This window comes from Pseudonaja textilis, chromosome 3 (genome assembly GCF_049901715.1).
Source record: "Pseudonaja textilis isolate UNSWEBS1 chromosome 3, rPseTex1.2, whole genome shotgun sequence".
Taxonomy (NCBI): domain Eukaryota; kingdom Metazoa; phylum Chordata; class Lepidosauria; order Squamata; family Elapidae; genus Pseudonaja; species Pseudonaja textilis.
Window position 1 is genome coordinate 134,537,150 of NC_141992.1, and position 19,361 is coordinate 134,556,510.

General features: G+C 39.8%; 1 protein-coding gene across 1 annotated transcript in view; it reads right to left on the bottom strand.

Moving 5' to 3' along the window:
- Positions 1-10,828: 10,828 nt before the first annotated feature.
- The window catches only part of LOC113445728 (uncharacterized), a 196,381-nt gene continuing 187,848 nt past the window's right edge, over positions 10,829-19,361 (bottom strand). The window contains exon 18 of the mRNA XM_087930397.1: positions 10,829-10,942. Coding sequence (XP_087786523.1) covers positions 10,829-10,942 — 114 coding nt within the window. The remainder of the gene's footprint in view (positions 10,943-19,361) is intronic.

Consider the following 19,361-nt stretch of genomic DNA (forward strand, 5'->3'; position numbering starts at 1 on the left):
GGAATATCACCTAATATTCTACGTTTGCTTTTGTTGTTGCAAGGATGTTTGGAGCAGCGTGTGAATGTGTGTTTTGTTGTCCATATTCGTAGCCATAGTAATTTACCTGGAATTTTATCACAAGGCAATGCCAAAGCTGACAGTGCTGTAACTTCAGTTCTCATTGTCCAGCCATGGGACAGCCATAGTTATTTTCATCAAAATGCTAAAGCATTGGCACATCAATTCAAGCTTACTGCTGCAGAAGCTGCTGCCATAATTCAGCAATGTCCAACTTGTTCAAAACAGGGCACGGCTATTCCTATGGGAGTCAACCCCAGGGGTTGAAACCTTCAATGATTTGGCAAATGGATGTTACTCAGTATCCATCATTTGCACCTTGGAAGTATATACATGTGACTGTGGATACTTATTCAGGATTCCTAATGGCTACTCCTCAAAGAGGTGAAGCGGTTAAACATGTCATCAATCATTGCATTAAGACATTTTCAGTTGCTGGTACACCTCAAACTTTAAAAACAGACAATGGTGCAGCTTATCGGAGCACAGTCTTTGATCAGTTTTGCAAACAGTGGTCCGTGGAACATAAATTTGGAATTCCATACAATTCCACAGGACAGGCTATTGTAGAGCGTTATAATGGCACGCCAAGAACATGTTAGCTAAATTAAATAAAAAGGAGGGAAGCTCCTGGGGCTTCCGGCAATTCAAGATCAATTAAATCTAGCCTTGTATACTTTAAATTTTTTTAAATTTGTCTGGTAACCCCTGCGAAAGTGCGGCCAGCAGGCATTTTTCTTCTCCTTCTACAGATGCAGTGAGGCCTCGAGTGTTGGTGCGATTCCTTCCGGATCCGGCATGGGTTTCGCTGAGCTGATTACGTGGGGACGTGGTTATGCAGCAGTAGAACATCTTGGTCAAATTCGTTGGGTTCCTGGTCGATGTATTCGGCTGATCATTCACAGGCGTCTTCGCAGGTGCCAGTGAGGAGGTTCCTGATTCTCAGGATGGCATTTCTGTGGTTCCTGATTCCGTACCTGTGGTTCCTGATTCTCTTGATGCCGGCAGTCCAGGCGTGGCGCTGTGAAGGCTGGGAAAAGATGACTGCTTATCTGAGGTTATCAACTTGTTTGCAGCAGGTTCCTCTGGGGAATCAGACTAAATTGATCTGCAAACAGCGGCATCCTTTGACTTTTCCAGCATATTGGTCCTGGCATAAGGGTCAAGACATTCTTTATTCGGGACCTGATAAGGATATTATATCTTCAGCCTGTGCTACAACTCTGATCCTGTTTAATGTTTCTGTTTCAGACTATGGACAATATAGATGTCAATTGGAGTTACCTAAGTTACCTTACACAGACTCTCTATCCCACCTTTGGGAATAGCTATGAACTATAGAGATATTCATATTTTAAATAATTTCACTGTTGCTATGTTTAATAATACTGTTAAGAGCATTAAGATGTTAAATGAAGAAGTGTCTGAAATTCGCCAAATTACTTTACAAAATCGTTATGCTTTAGACATAATATTAGCTGCTAAAGGAGGAGTTTGTGCTTTAATTCATTCACATTGTTGTATTTTCATACATAATTATGAGCCTAACATTACAAAAACTGTTCATGATATGGAAGACCGCATAGCTGAACACGAAGCAGGAAAAGATGGCTTTGATAAGTCACCTTGGGCTTTGCTATGGGATTGGCTTCCTGACAGCTCATGGTTACGTTCATTGCTTCAATTAGTTGTGACAATTGTTATTATACTTATTATGTTATGTTGCTGTATTCAATGTATTCCTAATCTATTTCAAATGTGTACCTCAGCTTTTCAACGTATGGGACCAAGTCGCAAAGTCGCGAAGGAACTGTGTATTATGCCACTAAAACACCCCCTATCTTTGAATAAATAAAAAAGGAGGGAATGTGGTAATATATTTTATTCTGTGGGTCCTTGTATAGCTTTGCATAGATCTAGGGACTAAAAGATGCCTCTGGTGGGGGGGGCATTTCCGCCTGCTATGGGTGTTTTTGTCCTGTTAGGACCTGCGAAGCTTAGAGGACCAGATATGTCAGTGAAAGGTCATAGTATATAGCTGAGCCATTCCCAAGGGAATAGCTGAGCCATTCCCATGGGAATTTCCGCAGATGTATATTCTCATCCTGTTTATTCTCATCCTATATATCCTGTGGAAATAACATCCTGTTGAGGTCACTTGTTTTCTGTATATGCATTTTGTTCTCAATAAAAGCTGGTACCTGGGTCTACTCGGGGCTGGCATCTGCTCAGACGTTTTCCCTGCGTCTCATTTCAAATGCCAGTCCACCACAAAGCCATCCATGAGGCACCCACACCCACCAACAAGACTGAACTTCAAGCTTTCCTGGGACTCCTGAACTTTTACACCTCATTCCCCCCCCCCCCACAAGGCATCAGTCGCTGAACCATTACATAGGCTACTAGATAAAGACTCGCCCTGGCACTGGGGACCCAAGGAAAATCATGCCTTCAAGTCAGTCAAATCCTTACTCACATCAGAAGCGGTCCTAGTTCAATTCGATCAACGTCTTCCCCTGGTCCTGGCTGCTGACGCATCCCCTTTTGGCATTGGGGCTGTCCTGAGCCACAGACTCCCCAACGGTTCCGAGGCACCAATTGCTTTCTTTTCTAGGACCCTTTCTCCAACTGAGAGGAACTACAGCCAAATCGATAAAGAGGCCTTGGCTGCAGTGGCTGCAGTTAAGAAGTTCCACTAATTCTTGTTTGGCCACCACTTTGAGTTAGTGACTGACCACAAACCCCTTTTAGGACTCCTGTCTGGAGATAAGCAAACCCCGCAGGTACTTTCACCCAGAATGACCAGATGGACTCTATTTCTGGCCGCTTACTCATTCAAGTTAGTGCATCGTCCCGGTAAGAACTTGAGCCACGCCGATGCCCTTAGCCGCTGCCCCCTGCCAGTCCCAGTCGAAGACCCAGCGCCTATCCACGCCATTTTTGAGGTCAACGAACTCAAGCTCCCAGTGACGGCCGAGGACATCGCGGCGCACTCAAAGAAGGACAAAATCATCGCCCAGGTTCTGGACTGGGTGGGAAGGGTGGCCGGAAACTCAATGTACAACTGATTTTGTCCCCTTTAAAACCCGCCAGCAGGAACTGTCAAAGCTGCAAGGTTGTCTATTGTGGGGAACAACAGTGGTCATCCCAGCCTCCCTTCGAGTGCCCATCCTGAAGGTGCTTCACGAGGGTCATCCGGGCATTGTAAGAATGAAGGCCCTGGCCCGCAGCTACGCCTGGTGGCCCGGCATGGACGCTCAAATCGCCAACTGGGTAAGCTCTTGCCAGCCTTGCCAACAAACCAGGGCTGCCCCTCCAGCTGCCACGCCCACCAGATGGGAGAGCGCAAACGCCCTTGGTCCCGTTTGCACGCCGACCTGGCTGGGCCTGTACATGGCAGGACCTTCTTGGTGGTCGTGGGATTCATACTCCAAGTGGATTGATGTAGCCTTACTTCCCACAACCACCACCCAGGCGATAGTTAAGGCACTAACCCGTCTATTTGTCACCCACGGACTTCCTGACACGCTGGTTTCAGACAATGGCCCACAGTTCACATCGTGTGAATTCAACATGTACACTGCTAACTTGGGCATCAGACACGCCCTTACAGCACCATTCCATCCTGCTAGCAACGGATGGCAGAGAGAGCAGTTAGGTCAGCCAAGGAGGCACTCGCCAGGTTTGGCCAGGAGGATTGGCACTCTAAACTGTCTCGTTTCCTGCTCAGCCAGCACACAACGCCCTGCACAACCACCAACAAATCTCCTGCCGAACTTCTAATGGGGAGACGCCTTAGAACCACCCTGGACAGGCTACACCCCACTACTGCCCAGACACCCCCTTAGGGTCCGACAGTCTGGTCAGAGACTTCGCCCACAAGACCTGGTATACGCCAGGAACCTACGCTGGGATCCGTTAGGGTGCCTGGACAAGTCGTGTCAGTCACCGGTCCCAGGTCCTACAGGATCCTCCTAGAGGATGGACGTGTGTGGCGGAGACACGTGATCAATTCAGAAGGCGGCGGAAGGGTGCGACAGATACCAACCCATGCCAACCTGCCAGCGCCAACGACGCTCACCAGTGCCTGACGCGGATCCCTGCGGAACCCGGGTTTCCTGACGAGCGAGAGGACTGGCGGGAGGACCCAGCCCGGCCAGAGTCACCACTCCAGCCACCGAGCGACCCAGTTGACCAGCCGGACGCCGAGTCTCATCCGGGCTAACCTGAACAGGGTTTTCATCAGCGCCACAGGACACTACGCCGGGCAAACCCACGCCCGATGACCGCCGAGGCACGCTCCGAAGACCAGGACTTGACACCGCCGACAGTTCACCCGAACTGCGACGTTCTGGTCGCCAGCGAAGACAACCTCGTATTTACAGGACTACGATGTTCCCAGCTGGGGGAAAAGGGTGTTATGTCTGTGGAACTGGTTGGGGTCCCCAACCAGGTCCGCAGTTTGAGCGGGAGCACCAGCGGCTCCCATTGGTTGGTTCCGCTTGACAGCCGGCATATAAGCCGGCTGTCGAGCAGAGCCAGCCGTTGTCGCCCGCTGGTCTGCAAGTTAGCAAGCAGACGCGACAACCCTTTATTCCTTGCAATAAAGCCTGTTAGTTGTACGCTCTGGTCTCATGCCTCTTCCTTACCATCGCTCTACAACAACTTCCTTATTTGCTTAAATGAATTGCAGGCATTCTTAAATGAGTTTCAATCCAGGGCTGCCTTCTTCCCCATGGCCTCCAAGAACCGCTGGGGATGCAGCAGCAGTGTCACTTGTATGTTGGTGGAGATTTAAAAAAAAGAGAGATTTTCTGTGTAGAATTTGCATTCTTGTCTTTCTGGTGGTACGTGGATTTGTACTGATATCTGATACGCCTGACCAAAACCCTAAGTCTGTCTATCTCCATGTATGTTCACTGGGATTATTTAAAATAATACCCTATGAAAGTGTTGAATTTTGAAAGTTCTGTGTTGAGCTGCATTTAAGGAGTTAATACTGGGTTGCTTTAGGAAAAAAAAAACTCTAGTCAGACATTTTCTTGCAGAGACAGGACCAATGATGCAACTATTAAAATCAAATGTCAGAGAAGAGACTGTTCTTATTAGCTTCCAGAAGCCTAAAATGAACAGTTCTATGTTATCAAACAAATGGTTTGCACTAACCAATTATTAACTTCTGATAAGCACCATGTCAGTTCTGAAATTGTACGACTGGGTCTGCAGATGAAGGAAAATAAATCTGTACCGTCCATCTCATAAAGATGATAAAGGAAAACCAGACTATTACAACTGTGTAACATGCTAATGACATAGCTTCTATTTTATATGAGAAGTAAGAAAATACATTTCGTGCAAGTGGTAGCAAGTGATATAATCCCAACTGTATTTGTATGCCAACTCCAGTCTGCAGATTCTTTGCAACACATTTTTCTCTCCAGCTTTCAAAATCTCTGTGAAATAAGAACTGACAAAAACTTTCAAGTCAGGGAGGTGTCAAGGACATTTATTAAAGGCTAACTTTCTTAAAAGATTTAATTGACCTCTCAAAATATAGTCTGAATTTGCAGCTCTCTCTTAAATAGCATTAGGATGCTATTAATCTATTCCTAATTTTTGCAAACAATGAAGAACAGCATCTAGCATTCTTCCTAAGAGCAGCTCTATGCATACAACGTAGTTAAGATACTGCAAGGAAACTATACTAAATATTTCCTTAACAAATAGCTTGGTTTGTCCACAATCCAATTAAATAATATTTCAAGGTATCCTGCTTTGCTGCTTAAGTCAGACTTTTGTCGTTAGTTTATGATAGTGTAATTCAGAGGACTGACATATTCCAACAAATATGCAAAAAATGACATAACCAATGAAAAGATGAAATTGTGATACTGATGTGAAAGAGTGATACTTTTCAGCTGATATACTGGCCTTCAGGAGTGAACTCTTCTCTTTTAGAATTGTCATATGTTGATTTATTTGGTGGTTTCAAATCATTGTTAACTTCTGGAGAAATCACTGCAGTTTTCTTGGCAAGATTTTCAGAAGTGGTTTGCCATTGCCTATTTTCAGTGACTGAAAGTATGACTGGCCCAAGGTCACCCAGCTGGCTTTGTGCCTAAGATGGAACTAGAACTCACGTTCTCCTAGTTTCTAGATGGGTGCCTTAGCCACTCCACCAGGCTGGCAATGCACCAATACTGTATTATGAAAACTATGCACGTAATTTCTCATCCAACATTCGTTTACATATTTTAAAGAGGGAAATTTTCCCCAAAGGAGATCTTTATGTAGAGAAATGTTAGTCACAAAATAACCAACTGCTGTGCTTATCTGCATTAATAGGGCCATTATTATAAACTAGTGTTGTTGTTTTTTAATGGAATTTTAAATTCTTGGGCAAAATGCTAAAAATACATAATGGTGTCTGAGCTCGACACATTTGTGAACAATGTAAGAAATCCCATTTTGGATATATGTGTGTGTGTGTGTGTGTGTGTGTGTGTGTGTTTTCTTAAGTTTTCGTGGGTACTTAGATGTATGGCATTTGGTTTTCTTTGGGTATTTTCCCACGTCATTGTAGTTGTGCTTTTAAAGTTGTAGCAACGTTTCGGCAGAATCTCATCTGCCATCATCAGGCTTCTGTATAGATGAACCCTATATAGAAGCCTGATGATGGCAGATGAGATTCTGCTGAAACGTTGCTACAACTTTAAAAGCACAACTACAATGACGTGGAAAATACCGAACAAAGCCGAATATATATATATATATATATATATATATATATATATATATATATATATATATATATATATATGTGTGTGTGTGTGTGTGTGTGTGTGTGTGTGTGTGTGTATGTGTATGTGTATATGTGTATATGTATATATGTATATGTATGAAAATATTGGTCAAAATTGTCAGGAAACATGGAACTGATACAGATAATCAGATAATACAGATAATCAGATTTGGAAGGACCTCGTAGGTCATCTAGTCCAACCCCGCCCCCCAAGCAGGAGACCCTACACCATTTCTGACAAATGGCAGTCCAATCTCTTCTTCAAAGTCTCAACTGATGGTGCTTCCACAACTTCCGAGGGCAAGCTGTTCCATTGGTTGATTGTTCTCACTGTCAAAAAGGTTCTCCTTGTTTCCAGGTTAAATCTCTCCTTGTTCAGTTTCCATCCATTATTCCTTGTCTGATCTACAGGAGCTTTAAAAAATAGCTTGACCCCTTCCTCCTCCCTGTGGCAGCCCCTCAAATATTGGAAGACCTCTATCATGTCTCCCCTGGTCCTTCTCTTTACTAAGCTAGCCAAGCATAGTTCCTGCAATCGTTTGTTGTATGTTTTAGCCTCCAGTCCCCTAATTATCCTGGTTGCTCTTCTCTGTACTTTTTCTAGAGTCTCAACATCTTCTTTATAATGTGGTGAACAAAACTGGATGCAGTACTCTAGGTGTGGTCTTACTAAGGCTTTATAGAGTGGTATTAGTACTTCCCTTGACCTTGATTGTATCCCTCTGTTAATACAAATTAGGATTGCATTAGCTTTTTTGGTGGCTGCTGCACACTGCTGGCTCATATTTAGCTGGCTGTCCACTAGGACTCCAAGATCCCTCTCACAGTTACTGCTATTGAGCCTGGTTTCACCCAGTCTATATATGTACTTTTGGTTTTTCTTACCTAAGTGTAGGACTTTACTTTTCTCTACATTGAATTTCATTTTGTTAGATATGGCCCAGTGTTCTAGTCTGTCAAGATCCATCTGGATCTTGAGCCTATCTTCTTGGGTGTCAGCTATTCCTGCCAGCTTAGCATCATCTAAAAATTTGGTAAGTTCCCCTTCTATTCCCTCATCTAAGTCGTTAATGAAGATAGTGAAGAGTACTGGGCCTAAGATGGAACCTTGTGGCACCCCACTGCTTACTTCCCTCCATGTAAACTTAGACCCATTAAGGACTACTCGTTGAGTATGGTTTGCCAGCCAGTTACGAATCCATCTAGTGGTGGTGCTATCTATTCCACTTTTTTCTAGCTTACTAAGAAGTAGGTTGTGGTCTACTTTATCGAATGCCTTGCTGAAATCTAAATATATTATGTCCACAGTATTTTGCTGGTCTACTAATTTAGTCACTGTGTTGAAGAATGAAATCAGATTGGTTTGGCATGATCTGTTTTTAACAAACCCGTGCTGACTGCTAGTTATTACTTTACTCAGTGACATCAAGCTATTAATGATAAAAATCCCATCTTTTCCATCAGAGAAAGCTAGTGTAATTTTTGACTGGAGTTCAATATTGGGCATAGACATGTTTAGTTTATTTATAAATGAAATACAAATCCTACACTGATTCTTCACAATGATGCTGATCAAATATTAAATGTGTGCACAGATTTAGGATGTTTTTGTGAAAGTTTCACATGCAAACATCCTTGTTCTACAAAAGGATGTGTGGATTGATCCCACAGCTAAAAACTCCTTCAAATGAAAATGTACTGGCTTGTATTTGGGAACTGGATGGTTTTGACAAGTGTACCCATAGTTTAATTTGGTTTGAAGAAATCTTTTGTTGGAATTATTCTCCTGGTAGATCTCTTGTATCAAGCAGGGGGTTTAATTTGATGGTCCACATGGCTCTCTTCAATATTATGATTCTACTAAAACACAAATTTAGGAAGCCTTAATAAAAACATGAAAGATTTAGCAGCACTGGTATTTAAGTGTGTTGTTGCTCAGAATGAAATAGGTGTAATGGAAGTTGGTTGGTTTACTGCCAATTAATTCCGCATACTGCTTTCTCCTGAGCTTTCTCGCTTAGGTTATAATCCCTCTACATTTTTTCCATGCTTGCACTCATTCAGCTGATTCCCTAAGTATTGCCCATTTATTTTTTTATTTAATTATTTATTTAATAAAAACCAATGGCTTAGCGCTGCTGAACATACCATTTCCAATAGTAAGCTCTCATGCTGTGATTGGTGAAGTGGTAAGTAATTTGCTTTTAATGCTAGCACGTACCACTTAGCACTATATTTAACTGTATGATGAAAATCTCTAATTTTTCATCAGTTTGCATTAACTGGTTCTCACTGCAATCCATCTACTTGCAGTGGGAGCATTTCTGCTGGGTAGGTTTTAATAGACCTGCTCTCCAGTCTACAACAAGCATTTTAATTTTTAATTCATACTTATGTCTTTATCTTATAATAGACTGGAACTACAGATGAGGGAGTATGTTGCAGATAATAAGAGCACAGTGGGTACCTAGGGAAACTATGCCACTAAAAAGGTTCCTTATTTACACTTTTCAGTAATGACTATATATATATTCACTTATACAGGAGGAAATTGTAAAAGGAATTCCACCATAGGCAGGCAATTATTATGTGACTATAACTAAGTCTTATGAATGGGATAGTTAATAGCTGCAAAAGAGAATGCAATTTGTACAAGAGCCAAATTCTATTACATATGTATCTTATCAGTAAAAACAAACAAAAAGCAATAGGATTCACACAGGATTTGGAAAACAGTCATAAGAACTCAATGTACATTTAAGTCTACTCTTGGATTAAATGTGTTTTTTTTAAAAAAAAAAAGCCGCAAAGAATTGTAAAGTTCTTAAACATTGTTATGCTTCACTATTCAATAGTCATAGGAATTAGCAGGATAAGATGAGGACTAGATTAATCATTGGATTACATCAGCTACAAATAGTGGATTTGATTGTGCTGGTTTCTCATTTAAAAGATCTGGATACTGTTCCTATTTTCCTGATTTCAGCTAATGTTATGAACAGTAGAGAATGGCATTGAAATATTATAAAGTTGCTTAGACCACTCAAACATAGTAACTTTAAAATTCACAGACTTCAACTCCCAGAATTCCCCAGGCAGCAGGCGATAGATAATTAGATAGACAGATGTGATAGAAAGACCTCTTAGGAATGGGGTGAGGTCGACAGTAGACAGTCTAAGGTTAAAGTTTTTGAGGTTTTGGGAAGAAACCACCGAGTCAGGTAGAAATATGAAAAAAAATAGATAAAATAAATTGAAGAGTTCATTGAACTTGTAATTTGTTTTGCTTACATGGAATGCAGAGCAAGAAAATGCTTCATTTGGCCCATTGATCGAGACAACAAAATGACTGCAGCCTTAAATTCCAAAAATACCTGTTCTGCTCACATGTTAGTGATGCATGCCTGAATTCTGCTCCAGTGTTCAACGAATGCACATCAGGGGCAGAGACGACACGATGAAGGTCCTGTAAAGAACACACAGAAAAACACCCTCCCCCCCCCAACCCCCCACACACACACACATCAGCTTTTCTGGAAATGCCATTTAAAGTCCAGTATAACAGAATGTTCCTCCTTTTTCTATGGAAGGATTACCAGGCCGTAGAAAGAATCCAACTTATCTTACTGTCTTCTTTCAAAAGAAGTGCTCCAGGTTTCAACTTGGACATAAATCACTGCAATCAATTGACTTATTCCCAGATAAGCATGCATAAGACAGAAGCAGCCATTTCTGTTTTATAGGTAGCCAACAAATTGTTCTGCAAACAATTCTTCTGTTAGTATCCCCAAACATGACTCAACAATCAGGATGAAGAAATGAGGGTTTGGGGAAGAGGGTTGAATAATATTTTTTGGGTTGTTGGGTTTTTTGTTTTTTGCTGAACTCTTTTAATTATAAGGCTTATTCTGCTTGACAGTTTTAGTCATTTCCAGCCATTGAACTAATACCTTCCTATCTTCTTTCTTATTTCCCTGAAGAAGAAGCTTCCAGCAGAGGTTCCATTCCACTTCTGTGCTCCTCAAAGTCAGCAGTGACTTCATTACATGCAAAACTGATTCCACTGACATCTCCAAATGTCTAGAAAATACAAGATTCAGAGTGACTGACTGTGGGCTATTTCAGAGAGATATTATGTCAGATCAAAGAGAGATGGAATTAATATATACACTCGCAACTGAAGGCTTAAATGCATGAAGAGAGTGTAGACACACCAACGTTTGCTTCCACGGGAAAATTAAATATAACAGAATAGAAATTGTTGCTTAAGGTCAATCTTTTTTCTTTTCATAGGATAATTGGCAGTTAGGAAAGAAAAAAATTCACGGGGGAAAAATGTATGACTCAGTTTGTGAAGATCTTGAAGATCTGAACAAAACTATTGCAGTTTCACAACTCAAATGTGAATTGATCCACTGCCATGTTACATATGAATGATGATCTATAAGACCTACTGGGAAGGGAGTTTATGTGGCTCTCAAGACAAAGCTAATGGGAAAGTTCTTCCCATGGAAGTGGCCAGGCAGTTCATGTGGCCAGACAAGAGCAGCAAGAAGTTACTGGTGATATGGGCAAGCCATGGCAAATTCTCAAAAAAAAAAAAAATCCATTCCAAAATTAAAGAAATAGAGAAAAAATCTTATCTTAAATCTTAACCAAGAATGCCCAACCTTGGGAAGTTTAAGACACATGGACTCCCAAAATTCCCCAGCTAGCATTGCTGGATGGGGAATTCTGGAGGTTGAAGTCCATGGGTCTTATACTTCCCAAGGTTGGACACTTGGATTCCAAACCAAAAGTTTCCCGATCTAATACTCCTGAAGCTGCATCATCCATGTCATTTTTCAGACTCCACAGCAGTCTTCTTCCCTAACTATTTACAGGTTCTGCTCTTGAAGTTCCACACATTCAAAGGGCACCTGAATTGAGTAATATGCAGGACTCCAAACAACCGCTGTTATAAAAGTAGCTGGCTGGGATCACCTGCCTACAATCCACTCAGGGGTGGGATTCTACCTGTTTGCACCTATTCACTAGAACCGGTTGTTAACATTCTAAGCAGTTCAGAGAACCGGTTGTTAGAAGAACTTACTGGCCTAATCCTGTAAGGAAGGCAGGAAGGAAACATTCTGGTATTGCTTACAGAAACTGCCTCTCTGTTAACCCTTATTACATTCTTCGCAGGACGAGACTTCCTGTCTCAGGAGCTTCCCTGGAGTTGTTTTCCCCTCCTTTGCTGGTACTTTGCTTGTGTGGAGTGACCATTCAAAGTTAGAATGGCACTGAAAAAAGTGACTTATGACCACTTTTCACACTTATGATTGTTGCAGCATCCCCACAGTTATGAGAGGCCAGGCAAGGAGATGCGTGCCTCGATGTGAGTGATATTGAGTTGGCCACACCCAGCCAATAACATGATCACCAAGCCATGTCCACCCAGTCACATGACCACCAAGCCATGCCCACCATCTAAGCCACACCCACAGAACCGGTTGTTAAAAATTTGAATCCCACCCCTGAATCCACTCATCCTTGCATTCCAGCTTCCTCAGTACATTTCAGAGTTTCTTCCTTGGGATGAAGAAACTCTGAAATATATTGATGAAGCTGGAATGGAAATGTATTAATTTGGATCAGTTGTTTATGGATTGGTTTATCATTTTGGCTTATAATTTATACTCTCAGACTATCTTTTTTATCCTGTAGTTCCAGATCTTAAATATTGAAAAGATGGACATAACACGAGTCAAAAAGAAGGCTGTGAAAATATTTACAGACCCCTCACATCCTGGACATAAACTGTCTCAGCTCCTTCCTTCAAAACAATGCTATAGAGCACTGCACACCAGAACAACTAGACACAAGAACAGTTTTTTCCCCGAAAGCCATCACTCTGCTAAACAAATAATTCCCTCAACACTGTTCAACTATTACAAAGTCTGCACTATTATTACTGTTAATATTCTCATCACTCCTTATCACCCATCCCCTCCCACGTGTGATTGTATGACTGTAACTTTGTCACTTGTATCCTTACTATTAATATTGACTGTTTCCTAGTATGATTTGATTGCTTATTGTACCCTATGACTATCATTAAGTGTTGTACCTTATGATTCTTGACTCTTGACAAATGTATCTTTTCTTTTATGTATACTGAGAGTATTTGCACCAAGACAAATTCCTTGTGTGTCCAATCACACTTAGCCAATAAAGAATTCTATTCTATTCTATTCTATTCTATTCTATTCTATTCTAATACCAATAAACTTAAGTATTTTGAAGCTGTGTTGATTTCAATGGAAATAGTTCAATATATTAGTTTGTAAGCCACCAAAAGTGTGGCAATTATATGGCATACAAATCTTTGTAAATAAAGAAATAAATAAGTTCCACAATCAATTTTCCATTGAAATTAATGAGTTCAAAAGAAGTTTTAAACTATGCTGAGACTGATCTATATATTCCAGTTTAATGGATACCAGCACAATGTTTAGATGTGCTGTTACAAACATCACTTTTGTAATGTTTGTAAAAACTGACATATAATAAATTGTAACATGTCTTATAAATATATCTCAAATATGCTAAGGTATTGGACATAGCCTGCATATTAAATTAATTGAAGGCCAAGTCATTGTTTCTAACAATGACTCAATGGCAGTAACCTTTTATAATTAATCAACTTCTCCCAAAAGTTCACTTCACGGTATAATTATAAAAGTAAGCAAAATTATAATTGATGCATTTTGTCAATCTGTGTAGCTGGAAGGTACTTTTTGGAAAGGTTATGTTTTCATTTAAGTAAATTGAATTAATATTGCTTTGGAACTATCTTTGACGTTTTATGATTTTTTTTAAAAAAATGTGTGCTAAAGAAAATTACAAAGATTTATATGCTTAAAATATTGCCTAAACTCATGATTAAGAGCATACATTTGGGAGGAGAATGAAATTAGGCCCAAAATCTAATCTGATGGTATCCATTGTGAAAAGACTTGAAGGTAGGCTCCAGAAAAATTCAAAAACAGTTGTCAACTATCAGGTTTAATGCGACAAAAAGGGGAAAAAAAACATTAAATACATGGCTGGGGAGCAATAGAATTTAATTGTATTTAATTCTCCTTAAATGTAAATAAAATAACATGAAATTTAATATTCTGCAGTATGGTATTTTTCCCTTGTCTCAGCTATTATTTTGAGGAGCTTAGAACACAGCATTGCACTCAAGGGCCAGGTGCAAATGAAAGGCCAAAAAAGCAAACAAACCATGTGTTGTTTTCTTAAGCCAAGTAAGTCAGGGAAGTCAAACTTGCATCGTCATGGTGGCATCACGTGATGCATCGTGACTTTTTCCCCCTTTGCTAAACTGGGTGTGGGAGTGGCCAGCACATGATGCACACGACTTGCAGGCCAGGAGTTTGACACCACTGAAGTATGTAATATGTTGGCTAGTCCTTCCTCTAGAATCGGTGTATGCTTATCTCATTGACCTTCATTATAAGAAGTTAGGACTTATTCTGTAGACATAGCAAGCTGAAATTTCATGCTTGTGAGGGGATCTTTGCTCAAATGACACAAAACCATTTTAAAAAAGATCCATGATGTTACTTATAAGATACAATAGATACAATAGAGAAGCTACTTTACCATCATACATTAATCTGTATTTTTAACAATCTAGACTGGCCAAAGTTCACTGCTTCCTGGTTCAAGCTGAAATAAAATTCAGAGGGTTCCTTGAGTGATTTTCTGAGGTGACTAATGTAAAGTCTGTGGCATCATTGCCTCTTTCCTTCCCATAGAGTTGTAAGTCCACCTGGCCCACATTGTCAACATCTTCTCTTCCTTCTCTTCCTGCCTCCCTCAAACACTGCTCCTTCCACCATCCTGGCCTATGCATCTCTTCCTTACTGAGATGGTGTCTGCAGGAAGAAGAGTCTGCCAGCGTAGCATATGAATTCCCCACAATTCCTTTCACCTATCCATCTTCCCACTATCTTCATTTCACCAAATGTTTAAAACATCAATATTATGGTGCAGGCATAGCCCAATCAAATGTTCCAGACACGGGGATTTAGTGCATAGAATCTGTGACTCTTTCCCAGTTTTCTGTATCTCTTCATTGACATTCCAGACATGGTGATAACCCAGTCATTTTCTGATCTATTGCATTGTCTCTGACAATAATTGTCCTTTGGGGGAGGAGGGGGGGAGTGTTCAGAATAACATTTTTGCTTGTATATGTCATTGCATGCTTTTATGCTTGATTGAGGGTTTCCTGCTCTTATTTATTTATTTGTTTGTTTGTTTGTTTTATTTTATTTGTCAAGCGATTATAAGATAACAGGTATAAGTATAAACATAGTTATGAATACATGAAATGGATACGTATCAGAAAAATAAAAAGAAACAATAGGATAAGGACGGTAGCACATTGGTGCACTTATGCACGCCACCTACAGACCTCTTAGGAAAGTGATGAGGTCAATAGTAGACAGTCTAAGGTTAAAGTTTTTGAGGTTTGAGGAAGAAACCACAGAGTCAGGTAGAGTATTCCAGACATTAACCACTCTGTTGCTGAAGTCGTATTTCCTGCAATCAAGTTTGGTGTGGTTAACCATGGGTCTGTATCTATTGTGTGCTCTTGTATTGTTATGGTTGAAGCTGAAGTATTCATTGACAGGTAGGACATTGCAATGTATGATTTTATATACTATACTTAGATTGGACCGAAGATGGCATAGTTCTAGGTTTGCTAGGTCTAGAATTTCAAGTCTGGTGGCATAAGGTATTCTACAACGAGTAGAGGAGTGGAGAACTCTTCTTGTGAAATATTTCTGGACTTTCTCAACTGTGTTAATATCAGGTACGTAATGTGGGTTCCAGACTGATGAGCAGTATTCAAGTATTGGTCTAGCAAATGTTTTGTATGCTCTAGTTAGTAGTGTGATATTACCAGAGAAGAAGCTACATAGGATTAGATTAACAACTCTTAACGCCTTTTTGGCTATGTAGTTACAGTGGGCTCTAGCACTTAGATCATTAGAGATGAGTACTCCAAGGTCCTTGACAGAGTTTGGATTATCAACAAGGTCCTGACTATTCAGCTTGTATTTTATTTTCTGATTTTTTTTGCCAATATGTAAGACAGAGCATTTATTTGCTGAGATTTGACTATGTACCATTCTGATACATAGTCAAGGTCTGTTTGAGGGGTAGCAGTATTGTTGGTGGTGTTGAATAGCTTTACATCATCAGCGAAGAGAATGCAGTTGCTCTTGATATGATCACAGAGGTAATTTATATAGAGTATGAAGAGAGTTGGTCCTAGAATATTGCCTTGGGGGACACCACTGTGGACAGGTACAGAATTTGATAGGACATTCCCAATTTTGACCGTTTGTTGCTTGTTTGATAGGAATGCCTCTATCCAGTTATGCAGTTGTCCAGAGATAACATAAGATTTTAGTTTTAAGAGTAGTTTATCGTGTACAGTGGCTTTACAGAAGTCTATGTAGATTGTGTCTATTGCGTCTATTGCTTGAGCAGGAGGTTAGACTAGAAGACATACAAAGTCCCTTCCAATTCTGTTATTCCGTTATTGTGATTCTGTATTTGTGTAGTGTATTGAAAATATTAGGATAATGCTTCTCAAAGAATGGAAGATTTTCTGTCTTCTTTTCTACCTTACAGTCAGAATTCTTGAACTATATCTACCAGTTTTCACTGATACTTGCAACTTTAGCTTGGAATTGGAATTCCTCTTTGGGAATTTTTCAGCAGTTCAGCTGCAATTGAATTAGTTACATGAGAGGTTATCTAATCATTTTTATTACTCACTGGTTTTGAATCTATTGGAAGTCTTCATGCTTCTTTTAAAATTCACGAACTTGTGATGTTTCATCTATGGGCCTAAAACCACTGATCTACTGCATGTGAGCACATTATTGACAAAACCAAGCTCGCTTTATATGTGCCCAATTTCAGTGAAACAGTTTCTCACCAGGCATTTAGTTTAATCAGAAACAGATCTTCAATCCTAAACACCGAGCTTCAAATCTTAACAGCATGAAGTTGCTGAGGTTCCCCCCTTCCCCCCCCGAAATAAAATATTAGGTAATGATCTTATTTTTCAAAAATCATCAGTAGCTGTAAACAAGTACCTTAACTGAGACCTGTTTTACATGCTATTATTCCAGGGAAGAAAAACAAATAGCTCTTCATTTGATAAAAGCAGTTTTTCTCAAACAGACACAAAATATTCATTGCTCCTGAGATTAAATGTCTAAATATTGCTTCTGAAGGAACAGCTGTCAGCTTAAATCCTAAATCTAGTCTGTTTACCAATCGTATTTTATATTTGTTAGAAAATGACACCAAATGGCAATAACATTGAACAAAGTGTTCTGCTGAGGAATAGATGTGCCCTTTGGTTATAGTATACCCATCTTGATACAAAATGCCAGTATATCTTTCCTAGAATTATGTTAAATATGTAAAAAGCCTTACCCTATAAAGGTAAAAATGCTGGATGAATCCAAGCTATAATTTAGCATTAGTGTCAAGACTGTTTCAGAAAATCAGCTACTATTACCATTTCATTCTTTTTAAGTGTCACTCAGCATACTGTATCTGATCTTGCATTCAAAATAAGCCCTTGATGAGTTTATTCACTTTCACAGAGAAAAGAGCTGGAGCTTCATTCACAGCATATGGATGGATGTAAATGGTTTTGCAAAGTAATAAGCTAGTAACCTCCCTTCCTCCAATAGGGAAAAAAGAGGAAAGGATATCTATTTAGGAGAAGTTTCTGTTGATTCAAGTGGTTAAAGGCAAATAATCCCCCACGAAATACTTAATCCAGATGATGATGGAGCTTTCCTGGTCAGTCAAAGAAATGATGACATTTTGAAAGATATAAAACTAATGCAAAACTTTCCATGGCTTTCTCAAAATATGCAATGCTACATCACCCAGCCTCCAGTCCAGAATCTGCTGCTTTTTACGTAAGGCAAGATACTGAGATATTTTCACCACAGAATATTATTACAGAAAACTATATCCAGCACTTCCAAAAGACTGGAACAGGCCCCCCATTGGAAAGCAATGAACAGAAAAATTGCAGCCTTTTAAAGCACTGGTGTTATTTACTGTACATCACAAGTTTTAGTCCACTATATTTCTACTGCAATTAAATTTTAAATCCCTCCCACTACATTTAATCTGGCCAAGAAATTGGATTATACAGTTCTCCCTGCACCAATGCATAACCTACCAAACTAGTTTTCGGGTGCTGATATAACTCATAGTCTTTCAATCAATTTTCTTCTCTGTGACATGTAGTCTTCCATAATAAAGTGGCAGAAAAATAGCTCTCTTAAAAAACAAACAAACCCTAAGCTGAAAACATTGCAAACCCTTCCTGTCTGTGTCCCAGCATAGCTATGCAATCGTAGTGGCACCAGAAGCCTGGTTTATGTAATTGCTTTTATGGGGCCAATAAATAGTTTCTACTAGGGAAAATAAAAATCGTTCTCCAGCTTTCTTTGTTCATAGTTGTGTGTCAATTGTTTTTTTCTTTTGGAATGTTTTTAAGTTTGATGTAGCTGTTCTGATTTGTCAAAAAAATTTTCCCAATAGAACTGCTCAAGAACTGAATTATTCTAGAATGGCTCCAAGCTGAGAAGTCCCCACTTCAAGTTCAGGAGACTTCCGACACAAATTGGAACAATCCATTTTGAAATCAAAACAGGGCCTTTTTAGACATATTAATATGAAATGCTTTACATAGCTCTATTCTTTTGTTGTCAAAAAAAAAAAGACATGCAAAATAGTGGAGGGAATTACTTTACATTGTGTGTATTTCTTGGAAGAAAGAGTTAAAGACAAGCTTTAAAAAAAAATAGCTGAAAATCTGGAAATTATGGCTGACCTAGATGGCAAGTGCCCTCTTATAGTGAGATAAGCAGAATATGTAATAAAACTGAGTTTGGCATTTGTCAGTTTGTGTATTTCCTAGTTCTGATTTAAAAATACAAGACTTGTTTCAAGATAACTCCTGAGCCAGTATCTACAAATGTCTACGCAAGCGATTAAGGAATCGCTTATTGGAATCCAAGGACCTGGATAGTTTGAAAGTTTTGATTCTAGTTTTTGTTTCACTCTTTCATGCCTCTCTGGGTTTCCAGAAGTTTCCCTGCCCTAAAGAAAGGGAAGAGGCAAGACTTAACATTAGTATGTTGCCTCAGAGACAAGATTTGTTGCCTAGTTTGTTGCCTCAGAGACAAGATTTGATTTATTATAAAGGCAGAGAAAACGATTAATTATTTATTTTGTTTCTACCTTTTTTTAAAAAAAATTGTCTGGAATACAAAAGATCCTGCCTTGCTGAGACTACTACAGGTAGTCCTGGAGCTTGCTCATTACAGTCATAAGTTGGGACAGTCATAAAGCAGGTTGTCAAGTGACAATTTTGCAAACTTTTTAAAATGGTGGC